This window comes from Glycine max, chromosome 5 (assembly GCF_000004515.6).
Source record: "Glycine max cultivar Williams 82 chromosome 5, Glycine_max_v4.0, whole genome shotgun sequence".
Taxonomy (NCBI): Eukaryota; Viridiplantae; Streptophyta; class Magnoliopsida; order Fabales; family Fabaceae; genus Glycine; species Glycine max.
Window position 1 is genome coordinate 35,062,934 of NC_038241.2, and position 14,230 is coordinate 35,077,163.

Sequence of the window (14,230 nt, forward strand, 5' to 3'; positions counted from 1 at the left end):
AGAGAAAATAGTTTTTAAAAAAATATAAGAAATGATATAATAAAAAGAGATAAACAGATAAAATGATATTACATAAATTGCTTGTAAAAATTATTTTACATATATCATATCTCTTAAAAAACATAGGGGCCAAAATTAAACAATAAAAATAATGATACCCATATAAACACTTCAATGATCTCAACATTTCAACTTCATGTCATAATAACATTTAAACACTCCACACTCCACAATTTTTCGTTAATCAAACACAACACAAATATGTTTGTAATAAGAATGTTATTGTCTACCAAAATCAAACCACCCATAAATCATCATATATATATATATATATATATATATATATATATATATATATATATATTAAAATTAAAATAATATAAGTTTTTTAACCTATAGACACCCAACCCAATTCATTATTGATTGAGTTAATTTGGTTTGGATTTGACCTACAAAATATATAAAATTCAACCAAACCCAATCCCAAAATATAATGGAGGGATTATTTTTCCATTCTCAGGCAAATGTGAGAGTGTAACATGTTGTACCATGCTTTTCAAACTCTCGAATTAACTCACTAATTCTTGCAAGTTTACAAGTTCACTTATCCTATTTGAGTTAACTCTTGAGTAAATTTTTCTTTTAGTAGACTCTATAAACTTTAAGTAAACTCGGTAGACTCTCGAGTGAATGAGTTAACAAGTTAAAAAAATTAGACCAAAATATAAATTATTTTGGGTTATTTTTTGTTTGTTTAGTGTTCAACATACTTTTATTTAATGTGTTATTCTTAAATACAAAATTTTTCACCTTTAATACACATCACACTCTTATTCTTGGTAACATCAAATTTTTTATGAGAATGATCTACCACTACTATAAAATCTACAAGTTAGTATCTAGTAGTGATTCATTGTTATCCTTGATTATTTTAATATTGTTAAATTTATAATTTATTATTTTATTTTATTATATTATTGAAATGTTTAATTGATATATTATTTATAAATATTTTGATATTATTTTTATATCACCTAAACTTTAGAGTTTGTTAACTTAATCCGTACAATTTGAAACAAATGGTGACCATTACATTATTTAAAATTTTCCAAGGGTGACCATAATGAACCAAATTTAGCCGATTCCACCATACATTATAAATCTTTAATGTTTCCGTGTGAACAACAACCCCCCTTATTCAAAAGACAAAAAAAGTGAATTTGAAATTTCAATGCCCACCAAACGCCAATCAATTTGCCTCCCTCCCAATCCCACACCGTGACCATCACTCACTCCCCACTCTTCGCCAAAAGACAAACGCGTGAGAAACACTCTCCTCAGAGCGCGTGGCAGCACACCCTCTCCTCCACAACCAAACCCTTCTCTCAACCTGCTTATACCCACAACACAACACACACAATACTCAAATTTTTTCTAGAGCGAGAAAGTGAGAGGAGAGAGAAAGTAGCAGATCCTCCATGGCCTCCACCAAGGAACGTGAAAACTTCGTCTACGTCGCCAAGCTCGCCGAACAAGCCGAACGCTATGAAGGTATAATAATAATAATCCATTCTCTTAATTTCCATGTTGAGATTTGAGAGTCACCACACTGTGCTGACCTAGATGTTCAATTAGATAATCCTTGTTCCTTAATTTCGGTTTAGACGGTTGAATTTTCGTTTTGGATTTTGAATTTGAATTTCGCGGAGCACAATTGTGAGAATTTTTGAGTGTTTTGGTATGGTGTTTTAGAAATGGTGGAAGCAATGAAGAATGTGGCGAAGCTAAACGTGGAATTGACGGTAGAGGAGCGGAACCTTCTGTCGGTTGGGTACAAGAACGTGGTGGGTGCTCGTAGGGCTTCGTGGAGGATTCTTTCCTCGATTGAACAGAAAGAAGAAGCTAAAGGGAACGATGTGAGCGTGAAGAGGATAAAGGAGTATAGGCTGAAGGTGGAGTCTGAGTTGTCCAATATCTGCAGTGATATCATGACTGTTATTGATGAATACCTTATTCCCTCTAGCTCATCTGGTGAACCTAGTGTCTTTTTCTACAAAATGTGAGTGCTGAGTTGTCATTTTTTTGTTCTTCAGTGGGAATTTAGAGTTTTTGTGTGTTGATTAAAGCCTTTGTTGGTTGCAGGAAGGGGGACTATTACCGGTACCTCGCAGAGTTCAAGTCCGGTGATGAGAGAAAAGAGGCTGCTGATCATTCCATGAAAGCGTATCAGGTCTGCTTGTATTTGGACCTCTTGCATCTGTTGTGGTTTTAATTTAAACCTGGTGATTCTGATTCATGGTATCTGTTGTGGAGTGTGGACTATATGGTTGCTTTGCATGCCAATCTAACTGAAGCCAGAGAAGAAAAAAAGCTTCTGTTTTCACTTTCCTTTGTTATTAGAATCACAAATCTTGCTTATTGGTATTTCTTTGTGCTAAATGAATCCTGGACGAAAGTGCAAAGATATTGGCCTGTGTCCTTTTTTAATTTTCCTTTGAAGGTAATTGGCAAGTCAACATTCTATTATTGTAATTTTAATATAAATCATTTCATTGGGAGGCCTTCAACATCAATTTTAATATATTTTTAATGTTGGTGTTAACTTGTAGATGATTTGTTAGCCATAACTCTTCACTGGTGATAAGAATTTTGAAGGAGTGATTCTAATGGTTCTTTATCACTAAAGTTGCGTGCTTGTTAATGAGGAAAAGATTAACCAAGGAAAAGGGGGGAGTAGGGATGTAGGGTAGTGCTTATTCTTCAGGCATAACAACTTATTATATGTTGTATATGTCTTATGACCAAATATGATCAGTTTTACCAGTGTGGCATTGTGACATTCATTTAGATGAAGGCATCACTGATATGAATTTGGCTGTTAGTTACCGAAATATTTTTCCACTTGTTCATGTTTATCTGAACAATTCATAAATATTGCAGTTGGCTTCCACTACTGCCGAGGCTGAGTTAGCATCCACACATCCCATCCGTTTGGGCCTGGCTTTGAACTTCTCTGTCTTTTATTATGAAATTTTGAACTCTCCTGAAAGGTATGACTTTTATTTTATTTTCCTGACAGTATTATTGTTTAATTGCCCACCTCTTCGTGTACTATGTGCCAAAGTTGGTGCCTGCTTAACAAATTTAACACAGTACTCTTCATGTCTCAGGGCCTGTCACCTTGCTAAGCAGGCATTTGATGAAGCAATCTCTGAGTTGGATACTCTGAGCGAGGAGTCTTACAAAGACAGCACCCTAATTATGCAGCTTCTGAGGGACAATCTCACCCTGTGGACTTCTGACATCCCTGAAGATGGAGGTATTCATTAATGGAAATCAATGTACTCTGTCAATCTGTTTGCTGGACTTTGTCTGCAATGTAAATAAAATACATGAAAACTTTTAGGGTTAATTACAGTATTACACTCACATTCTCTGAGGTAGTGAGGTTTAACAAAATTTCACTCGATACCCTTCCCTTTTTAGACTCTACACAAACCTCTGTTAATTTGTATAAAATGTTACACCATGTGCCCTTCCATTAATACAGATCTCCCCTGATTTCTTACATAGGGAGGTCAAAGTAATGTGAGAAAAGGGAGGGGTGATGGGTTTAATCTCGTTAAAACTTGGGTGTCAATCTGATTTGTCTCATGTTATTTTTCATTTGTCTCAGTTTGATTGGTCTCATAGTGAGTTATATTAGTGGTAAATGTGACTCATCTTACTGGGATTAGATGGCTGAGTTTTCAAGCTAATCATTGGGGGTTTGCATATGAATTTCATTCAATTAAAATTTTATTTTGGAGATTGATGGTCTTCATGAACTTGTGCACCGAGAATTGAGTTTATACAATTTGTCTATTGTTTAATCTTTATAGTTGGATAACAATTTGGTCAGAATTGTTGTTTCCACTCTAATATCAGGTGGGAACTGGGAAGCATGAACATAGGTAGGGTTATTGGACATGACATTTGTATGACAGAGGCATTCAGCATTATCTTTAAGAGTGGGACATGGGTGCAGCAGGATATGAAAGAAAATTGTATGTATAAAAAACATTTATATTTATCATTTTCATAAGACATAAAAAAAGCATATAAACATTTGGAGCTAAGCAGAACTTCAAAAATTAAGAGCACTATTAGATTTAGCCTTGATTGATCCAATGAGTTTAAACCAGTAAATACCAAATAATTTAAAATGAAAGGTCTCCAACCAAAACTCAAACCATCAGAGGTTGGTTCTTGGGTGGTGAAGATTATGGCTGCTGTGTTCTTGCTTGCTTGCCCGTATTGGGTCAGAAGCCCACAAAACTTGAAAATTTGGCTGCCTGGTGTCTGAAAAAGTAAAAGGGTTTCCAAAATGAAAATTTTAAAAGCATGCATATCCTCCAAAACGGCTCAGATTCAAAGTATTGGACATTGTTAGACTTACAGTGGCCTGAATGCCCACTGCTTTAGTATTTTTAGGATCAGGTGAGTTTGCTGAGTATTAAAAGGTGATGTTGTCATATTTTGATTGTGTCTTACTGTGTGCTATACTTATTTTGGTGTTGTTTCCGACTAGGCTATTGCTTCTCATTTTATTTTAGCTATTTTTCTTTGTTCTGTGGTCCTGCCAACCCAACTTCAGTATCTCTGATTTCCCTGGTTAATTAAATGTCCTCTTTTAATAGCAGAGGAACAAAAGGTGGATTCTGCCCGAGCTGCTGGAGGTGACGATGCATAGGTAGGTTATATACCCATTTAGCTGATGGTATTTGGGTTTTACTTTTTACCTTAAAGTTACATTTTGCAATGAAGTGAAGCAGGTATTGGCCAAGGAATTTGTGGAGTGCATACGAGAAGGCTAGTCTCTCTCTTGATAGTTTACCATTAGGATGTTGTAATAGAACATGGAATTGGTCTCTAGAAAATCACCATAAGGCTTTGTGAGCCTTTTATTCTATGCGTGTGCTTTCTGTTACTGGAGACTGGAGTTGAGATTTGCATGGTGTTTGGCTGTAATTTAGTGAATTTCTTCATTTTGACTTTCTTTCTAAGAGGATGCTACCTTGCATTCTTTTATCAGTTTACATAGATAATATTTATTTCAAATTATGCGAATCATTGTTTCTAAACAGAAGTTTACGACCGTTTTTTCTTAATGGGTTGACTTGACTTTTACTATTTACCCAATGGTATTATTGTAATATGCTTGTGATTAAATAGACTATCCCAACATCTACGGCTAGTTTTTAAATTTTTTTATTTTTTAAAGGGAGCTTAATATCACGTTCAATCTTAATGGGTACATTCACGACAACACAGAACATCGCGTAAAACCGAAAAACAGGAACGAAAACACAGCCATTGCGTAAACCAAAAATGCCAAATTATAGGATATTATAGGAAAAGATATTTAGACATTCAAATGTTTTTTGACACCTAGGGAGAGAAAAATATAAGTATGATAGGTGATAGAATGTGATAAAAAAAAGATCGATAAAAAGATAAGAGGTGTTCATGAAGTGCTTAAAATATAAAGATGTTCAATTATGGGGGACTTTCCTAGCCTTGGATCCTTTGACTGCAAGTGGGGTTTTTTTTGTTGCTAGCTGGGGTTTGGATGACTGGTATCTGGCAGCCTAAAAAAATATATTAGGGGGTTCCAATGTTTAATATCGTATTGGATATGTCATGTGTGTATTCTCAACCTTCTAGTGTCGACCATTCCAAGTTGGAAAGTAAAAGAAAAGATTAGCGATAGAACCAATTATTTTTAGTCTTCTCATTCTTCAGTCTGATATTTCCGGAGACAACCAGTTTTTTTTTTTTTTGAAAGGTAGAGTTTTACCAGTTTTGTAATTTATCAAGTCGTTCTTTAAAAATTGTAGGAGATCAAAACATATAGTTTCATTATGTTATGATAGAAATAGAATTAAAGGATTTTTTTTTTTACTTATTGCGTGCGTTTGATTCAAAGGAGACAAGTGAAAAAGAGAAATTTTTGTTGTGAAGAATGTCTTTGGCAAAACAAATTTAACTAAATAAAATATAATTAAGAAAGTAATGATATTATAAAAAAAAACCTTATTAATTAACATTCCATTGTATCCATTAGTGGTCTTTATATCTTATGTTTTGTATTAAGTATTAAAGCACTGTACTAAGTTCGACCTTTATACCCGTTATAATTATATCAACCTTTCCTGATAAAAAAAAATAAAATCGGGTATTCATTGTGAATTTCTGAGAATCACAATTCCTTTAAATCATGTTACATCCTTTCAAATAAAAATGAAATTATCACACACGGATATTATTACACCAAATGTCGATATTCAGGCTACAAAAATCTGACGTAAACATGAACGACAGCGAAAGCAGGCTGCCGTACGTATTTCAAAAAGTTCGGCTTAATGATTTGATTATCATGCTTTAATTTCTGTTTCTTAAAAGCAGAAAACTCTAACCATATCAATTTCTGTTTCTTAATGATTTGATTATCATGCTTAATGATTTGATTAGCATGCTATGTCTCCCATCAACAGGAGGGACTAGGGAGAGAGAGTGAGCTGCTTTTTACTATTATGTTATGTTGAGTGAACTTAAAATAACAAATTGTTTTTTTTTTCCTGATTAAAATAACAGTATTTAACACTGTTTTGGAGTCTTAATTTGAGTACATCTATCTTGTTCCCAATTAATCTTTTTAGGATTAATAAAATTTTGCTTATAGAAAAAATTAACACCGAAAAAAATTATAATAAATTTTGTCCTTACTTTTAGTCATTGTTAAAAGTAAGGATGAAAAAAAAATAAAGTAAGTAAAAGAGACAAAAAAAATAAAAAATAAAAAAAAGAACTAAAAGATAATTTACCCTAAAAATGATACATGACATATTACATTTATTGGAGCCAGTGTGCAGCACTCTTATGTTCATTTGCAACAATGTCCTCCCCTCTTAGCACCTCTCTTATTAGCTCATAGGATGGGTTCTGTTCACCTTAGATTCTGATTTCTTTTTTGTTTATAGTTGCCTTTATTCTTCTTATGTATAAAAAAATAAATCAATTGAAGTAAGGCAAACAATTACTAACATATAGTGTAATCTATTTCAAACGGTTTAACATGCTAGTAATATTCAGACAAAAGGAATTTAATTAATGAAACAAGTGGAATATAAATTACTGATTGTCGAGGCTGCTCTATCTCAAATTTGATACAGTTAATTACATCTTATTCGATTAATTACATATCATTATTATAATAAATCTTCCGATTAATTACATACGTTTGCAAATCTTATCCGATTAATTACATATCGTTATCATAATAAAACAATAAATCTGCCCACTTATTATTATAAAACACGAAATTGGAATCTTTATTTTATTTTAACTTCAAATTATTTTCTTATACTGAATTATTGATACCGTAGAGTAAACGTTTTAGCCGGCTTCTAGAACCAAGATATTTTTAAAAAAGACGTATAAATTACCTAATTTTCAAAGCAGAGAGAAAATAAATAATTATTAAAAGTACAATTTGCTCTCAAATTTTTGTATTTACTTTTATAAACTTTTCCCTTTCTTTCTCATTGACCATTTCTTCAGCGTTTACGTTTGCATCAATCAATTAATGTAGCTTTTGCGGATCACACGTCAAAGCAAAGGATTTAATGTACTTGAATTAATTCTATATAGATTATGTAGGTGAGAAATAATCTGAACCGTTCACGTCTCCAATTGTAAAACATGATTGGTTCATTTACTGTGTCTTTTTTCGAGCATTCACATCTTCATAATCAGATAAGCTTTAGATTGTCACTGCCTTTTCAAGCCTCCTTTGTTTCTATCTGATTTGGATGTTCTGTGATTTCGTGGATGATAACAAACTTTCTTTGACTTTCATGCTGAGCTGCAGTAACAAGCAATTCTATAAGATATTTTGGCCCATTTTTTATATGTATAATATACAGATAGAGGGGATATGTAATGCCAAAATGTTAACTATACAAAAAAGCTAGCTTATTTTGCTGGAACGCAATCAAATAATTGGATCATTATCACTTTACTTGGGTCATGAAGTTGGGAAATTTCGGAGCTCCATGCATGTAGAAGTTTTTTTTTTTTTTTTCTCTCTTTTCAAATAAAAAATTACTCACACAATGTCCTCTCCATGCTTAATAAGCAAAATATCAAACAAATGCTTGGTACATGGGAACATATTTTTCTTTTGAAATCCCTATAGATGTGTGAATGAGATGAGTTTATTAAAGGATTACTTATTTCACTCAAGTTTTTTGAGAATATATATGTGAAAAAGAAGAGACTAGCAAATAGAAGGATAAAAATAGATGCATGTAATATTATGAATATAAAAAAAAATGGTGCTTTTTTCTTTCAATAAATTAAATATACAACATGTGTAACAATTATTACAAGTGTTATATTTTGATCAATTATCTGTTATACCTTGTGTTTTTTTATTTATTGAGAAACAACAACAAAACTACATTTAAAATGATAATTGATACCTAAGTTTTTAAGAAGAATTACTTAAAAAACCTCAAAGGGAGATCTATGTCAATACAAGAAAAAGGGGGGGGGGGAGAGAAAGGAATGAAAGAAGTGAAGGCTTAACAAGGTTGACGTTGACCACCTGAGCTCATCCTCCGTCTTTTAGATGGAAAAAGCTGCCGGAAATCACCATGAGCCACGGCGGCAACATGCCATTCATCCAAAGCCAACCTCTCCTCCTGACCAAACTGCGGTTTGACCTTTCGCCTGCCAGCTCCTACTGGCACGTTGCGAAGGGCCCCACCAGCCGTCCAGTATCTCTGGCATCCCTTGCAGAAATGTCTGGGCTGATTAACGTTGTAGTTATTGAAGTAGCAAAACTTGGTTTCCATGCTCTTGCATCTTGGGCATGGTATGATCTTATCAGGTCTCTTTATCTCCTCTGTCCCATCTTCACTATCATTTCTATCTTCTTTTCTTTCTCTTCCATGCAACGTAATCGTTGTTCCAAACAGTTTAATCCCTTCACTAGCTTGGCCACTTTGTGCTTCAGCCATTAATTTTAGAGAGAGGAACAAAGAGAGAATATTATTATTCTTATTGAAGAAGGTTTAGGTTGGGGTGGGGGAGGAAAAATTGTGAAGGTGCTTTTTATATATACAAAGGGGAATAAAGCTAAAAGTGCAAAATAGTTAGTACAATCATAAACCATGCCATGGGTCTTTGGCAGAAAGTCCATATGATAAACGCCAAACGTAGGTGGAATATAAAGTGCGTTGCCAAATTACACTAAAGAAAAGAGAAAAAGAAGAAAAGTTAAAAGGGTTTGGGTTTGGGTAGTAGAAATTTGAAAAGGCTATGGATGAGCTTTTTGTACACATCAGTAGTCTACGTCATGACCATGCAGTGCTAAGATGTATACATACAACACAACAGTGGCCCAATCCAGGTAGATGGCTTACAAAGTGTAAAAGAGAATGGAGTATAGTATATTGATTTATGCAATAAATCTTATAATATACACGAGAAAGATACGAACGAAAAGTACTGTTGGCTATTTGATAAGTGATGTGAAGAAAAGAAAGAGAATTATAAATGTATCATTGCTTTACATACAATGAGAGAGAAAGAGTAGTTTCTTGTATTTAAATTCTACTTATAATCTATTTAATTTCAAATGTAAGCCAGCTCATAGATATTATATATACTAGCCAAAAGGGATGATCTCTCTATATATTCCTTGTTAGTTTCTTTAAAGAAAAAAATTCAGAAAGAGAAACAAACGAATATTGTATATATATTAATTAATTTTCTTTGAGACGTCTAAATGCATTGATATATGCAAACTTGCCATTCAAGTTTGGAAATAAGGATGTTTGCTAGCTGATCATATGCATAACGGATAATTAAGTAATGAATGGTCTAGAGTCTATGATTCGTTATTTGTTTAGATAAGTTATTGCTTGGGTGTTGCTATCCTCCCACAGCCACATAGAAATGTAAACTATTGCCCGATTGGATTCTTTTACACTAACACGTACATGTTTTAATGAAAAAGATTAACACTGAAATTAATTTAAGTATATGTCTTAATTGCATTTAATGGTTCAAATAATTTTATTAAAATATATTTAATATTTCAAAAATAATTTTATTAAGATTAATTTCACCTAACTTTAAAACAAACAAATCCTTAATCAGGTCAAATTGATCAGTATATATAACATTTTTTTAAAAAAAAGTTTAACTTATTTAGAGAAAATTTTAATTTGACTCTTTAGTCCATCCTAACATTAATATTTCATAAAATTTTAATTATCTAATTAATCCCTTAAAATTAAAGTTTAAATCATTAACATATTATTTCCTTTGAGATTTTGTTAATGAACAACTCATTTAAAGATTTAAAATGTCATCATACTTATCCTTACACAAGACTAAAGGGGTAAATAATGATATTTCAATGATTTACTGATTTCATTTACACTAATAATATATAAAAATTAAACTCTATAATATATGTTAGCCTAAAAATATAATGTTAATATCATCGACAGATAAAAACCAGTTGAACTAGACGTCTTAGCATGTATATTACAACTTAAGGTTCGTTATAGAAAATATTTGAAGCTTGGGGAGTTTTAATTTGTTATTTTAATGAGAAAAAAAGAACAGTTTCATAACAAGGAAGGAAATTAAATTCAAGAAAGTATCTGCCTCTGAGAATGAGATTGGATATATATTCTACATGTGAGTAGGGATGCCTTTTAAAAGGACAGTAGAACTATAGTATAGTAGGTCGGTCACGAACGACTCACGAATCAATTTTAAATATATTTCGTGCTTTTTTCTTTTCCGTGGATATATTGTTTGTTAAAGTGGCATGCTCCTAATGGCATTTGGTAGCACTTTTCACGCAAAAAAGCCAACTTTTCAGATTCCAACAGATTTTTGGAAAACTTTAATGTGTTTTTAGTTTAAAAATACTTTTTACGATCAACCGAACTTTAAATCAATTCACAATCTTAAGATTCATATTTATAATTTTTTTTTTCATCCAACATAAAACTTCATATTGGCACTTATATTCTAACCACTTTTATTGATTAAAAGCAAATTCTTAGAAAAAATTAATATTATCATTGCATAAATTTTTGAACGACAGGAAAAATCACGTAAGATAATTTTAATAATATTTTATATAGTGGAAAGTAAGTAATAGATTTTTTAAAAAATAAATAAATTCTTATGAAAAGTTATTTTTTTTTTAAAGAAAAAGAAATAGACGCACCGTCGTGGCCTTGCCAACTCCATTTCCATAATATAAAATTTAGTTGTGGGTCTGGTTCCCTTTTAGTACGCCTCATTTATATGATACTTTTATATGCCATTTTTTTACTAAAGGATTTTTCATATTGTTAATTTGGAAAGTGATCCCATTTCCAACTCATTACTCTGTTTTATAATGAAGATTAGGAAGCATCGATTTGCTTTCTTTATTGATAAAGGATACACTTTTTCTTGAGGATTCTTTTAAAGTCAATCAGTTCGTATTTATTTAGTATTTCATCAATTTTAAAAGCAAAGTTATATCCGAGCAAAATATCATAGTCATAGATTTCTAATTATAATAAGGGATTGAGGGGAAAAGTTGGATGTTGCATGTTGATCTAATCCAGTCACAAAAATCAAACTCATTCATTAGTACTTTTTCTTTTCCATTTTCCTTTATGCAAGAAAAAAGTTCAGCTATCTATAAAATATTAGATTCACTAATATTACGTGCAAGTTTTGGCAAACATCATTTATTTATTAGAAATGATATCGATAATAAATAAGACTAGTGCCTCAAAGCTAGCGAAAGAAGATGCAGCAAATTGCCTTCCTGAAATGAAATCAAAGAGGAAAACCTAAGAAAGAAAATATGAGGAAAAAAAATCAGGTGCAGTATGGTAGGTATTTTTATTGTCAAAATTGAGATTTCATGCTGACCTTTCAAAGCGACTTTCATTGTCTAAGTATAAGTAAAACTCTAATTTTAATTAGAGAATATTATTAAAAACTGTAATTGAATCTTATCCTATGTGAAATTTAAATTTAAACTAGGAAGCAATAGAAGAAAAATTCACCAACTTCCCCTTGGACACAATGGTGCTGCTGCAGAAGCCACAAATCGACGCGATGAAACATGGTGAACAACCTGATTCTTTGGTGCAAGTTGAGGATCTTCAACCTTCACATAAATATACTTCTGAAATTCAGCTTGTGCAGCAAACTCAACCCTTATCTCAGAATTAAGATTTGATTTACCAATGGCACTGGCTTTAGGAGGACAGCAATTTGTGGGGTAACCTGTTAAACCATTGCCATCATTTAGGGTGCATTTCGTAGAGACAGAGAGAAAATAAAGTTGATGAAAATAGAAAAGATTAATGAAAATAAATGAAGAATAAAGTAAAAAGTTCATCTTATTTTCAGTCTTCTCAATAAAAATAATAAAAAGAGAATTTATTATTTATACATAGAAAATAGTCTTATAATATCATCCAATCACAAATTAAATTATTTTAAAATAATTTTAAAAGTCAACAAATTTATTATACATATAAATTATGAATTAAAAAAAAAATTAAAAACAATAGTTGATCCCATCTTATTTTCTCTCTATTTTCATTGAACTAAATAACCAACCTTATTTTCACGCCTCCTATTTCATTGGTTCCTATTTCATTGGTACCAAACAATGGCTAAACATATGGATGAAAAACAGAGAAAAAAAAGGTAGAATTATATAAAAATATTGAACATAAAAGGGAAGAGTTTATGTAAAAGAAAATTGTACGTGGAAGAGCACAACCTCTTGTGTTAAAAAAACATATCTTACTAGTTTGATTTTACTTTCAATCATGTCAGTGACAAGTTACAAGAAATTGTGAGACATAATGTGTTGAAACGCAAACGCTATACCTTTGTCTGTGGCCACAGACAAGGTGTCTGATGATTACGCATTTTTTTCTGGCTCTCGGATACCCTCCATCAATTTGCAAGTAGTTGCCTGCAAATAATTTTAATTTACAAGTATAAATGGGCATAGGCTAGAGGCTCAAAAGAACATGCATAATAACTCTCAAAATGGTTGAACATGCATAAATAGGTCATTATATTAAATTTATTGATTTTTATAATAATTATCTTAAAAACATATTGTGATTTCAATTTTGATGGTTGAACGGTAGAAAAATTAAGTGTTTATTTATTATTCATTTCAAGTATATTATATTTTTACTTTATTAAACCTGAAACAAATACATTCTTATTTTATCATTTTTAAAAGTATTGAATAAATTATACTGATATCTCATATATATGGTTTCATCAAATTTGTCTCGATATCTCTTCTTTTTCTTCTCTTACATTAGCCCTCCATATTTGTTTGATAAAACATTACTACATCGTAAACCTTATAAAGGATTCTGTTATTTTATTTTTGTAACCCAGAGGAATTTTACTTTAAGCATAAAAAAAATAAGGGGGTAGTATGCAATCTCAAAAATTAAGGAGAGTCTCAATGTAATTTACTTAAAAGTATTTTTTATTCCATGGATATCTTGAAGATACATTAATCATGAAATATTATTTTATATCACTAGCGCATAAGTTCTTCATACTATTCAAAAAATAAATATGGATAATATTTATTAAGTATGGTACTACATTAAAAAAAAGTTCATATCATACTGAATATTCTCTTTTTATTATTGTATAAAAATATGTTTTTATTAAATATGTAGAATATTTTGTTTTAGTGGTACACTCTTTAGGTTAGTTGAAGATCCTTTTTTTTTTTTTTTACCACATTTACCACGTATTAGAGGACGTTTGGTAAAAAAAATAAAAAAAAATTATTGATTTCCTAAGTTCCGTATGTATCTAAAGAAAAATAGTTTCAAGAAATTGATAATTTCCTAGGAATTGTTTTTACCTACTTTCCCGCATAAACATATAAGGGTCGAGATCCAACTAGAGCTACCTTGCCGTTGAGAGGGAGATAATAAATTGAAATCAAGTCAAATACTCTGAATTATGATTTTTTTTTCAGGAACTTTTTATAAACAATCGCCTGGATTTGTGATCTCACAATACATAGGGTCAGCCTGATTCAACTAACGAAGATATAAATTCATCATCATACGATAATGAAATGAAACTGCACTACACTTAA

At 31.4% G+C, this 14,230-nt stretch overlaps 2 protein-coding genes across 8 annotated transcripts; one reads left to right on the top strand and one right to left on the bottom strand.

The window, feature by feature from the left end:
• The first annotated feature begins 1,210 nt into the window (after window positions 1–1,210).
• GF14C (14-3-3 protein SGF14c) lies at window positions 1,211–5,181 on the top strand. Of its 6 annotated transcripts, none has more exons than NM_001354032.1 (7): window positions 1,211–1,551; window positions 1,753–2,059; window positions 2,143–2,230; window positions 2,941–3,050; window positions 3,171–3,319; window positions 4,680–4,732; window positions 4,807–5,181. In NM_001354032.1, the coding sequence occupies exons 1-6, from the start codon at window positions 1,479–1,481 to the stop codon at window positions 4,730–4,732; spliced, it is 780 nt and encodes a 259-aa protein (NP_001340961.1). In that variant the 5' UTR covers window positions 1,211–1,478; the 3' UTR covers window positions 4,807–5,181. The 6 variants fall into 6 exon arrangements, with proteins under 6 accessions (NP_001340961.1, NP_001340957.1, NP_001235679.1 ...); NM_001354028.1 differs by having other exon boundaries at window positions 4,812–5,181; NM_001248750.2 differs by having other exon boundaries at window positions 4,815–5,181.
• A 2,469-nt stretch (window positions 5,182–7,650) lies between these two features.
• On the bottom strand, window positions 7,651–9,342 carry LOC100527802 (uncharacterized). Of its 2 annotated transcripts, none has more exons than XM_014775315.3 (2): window positions 8,651–9,342; window positions 7,651–7,901 (listed from the first exon to the last, which is right to left on the bottom strand). In XM_014775315.3, the coding sequence occupies exons 1-2, from the start codon at window positions 9,063–9,065 to the stop codon at window positions 7,897–7,899; spliced, it is 420 nt and encodes a 139-aa protein (XP_014630801.1). In that variant the 5' UTR covers window positions 9,066–9,342; the 3' UTR covers window positions 7,651–7,896. The 2 variants fall into 2 exon arrangements, with proteins under 2 accessions (XP_014630801.1, NP_001237635.1); NM_001250706.2 differs by having other exon boundaries at window positions 7,672–7,906; window positions 8,651–9,136.
• Window positions 9,343–14,230: the final 4,888 nt, after the last annotated feature.

Coding starts and splice junctions, on each gene's coding strand:
- GF14C (NM_001354032.1), top strand. CDS start 1,479: ATGGCCTCCACCAAGGAACGTGAAAACTTCGTCTACGTCGCCAAGCTC. Junction 2,060..2,142: donor AGTGTCTTTTTCTACAAAAT/GTGAGTGCTGAG, acceptor TGTTGGTTGCAG/GAAGGGGGACTATTACCGGT. Junction 3,320..4,679: donor TGACATCCCTGAAGATGGAG/GTATTCATTAAT, acceptor CTCTTTTAATAG/CAGAGGAACAAAAGGTGGAT.
- LOC100527802 (NM_001250706.2), bottom strand. CDS start 9,065: ATGGCTGAAGCACAAAGTGGCCAAGCTAGTGAAGGGATTAAACTGTTT. Junction 7,907..8,650: donor AAGACGGAGGATGAGCTCAG/GTGGTCAACGTC, acceptor TTGTTACTGCAG/CTCAGCATGAAAGTCAAAGA.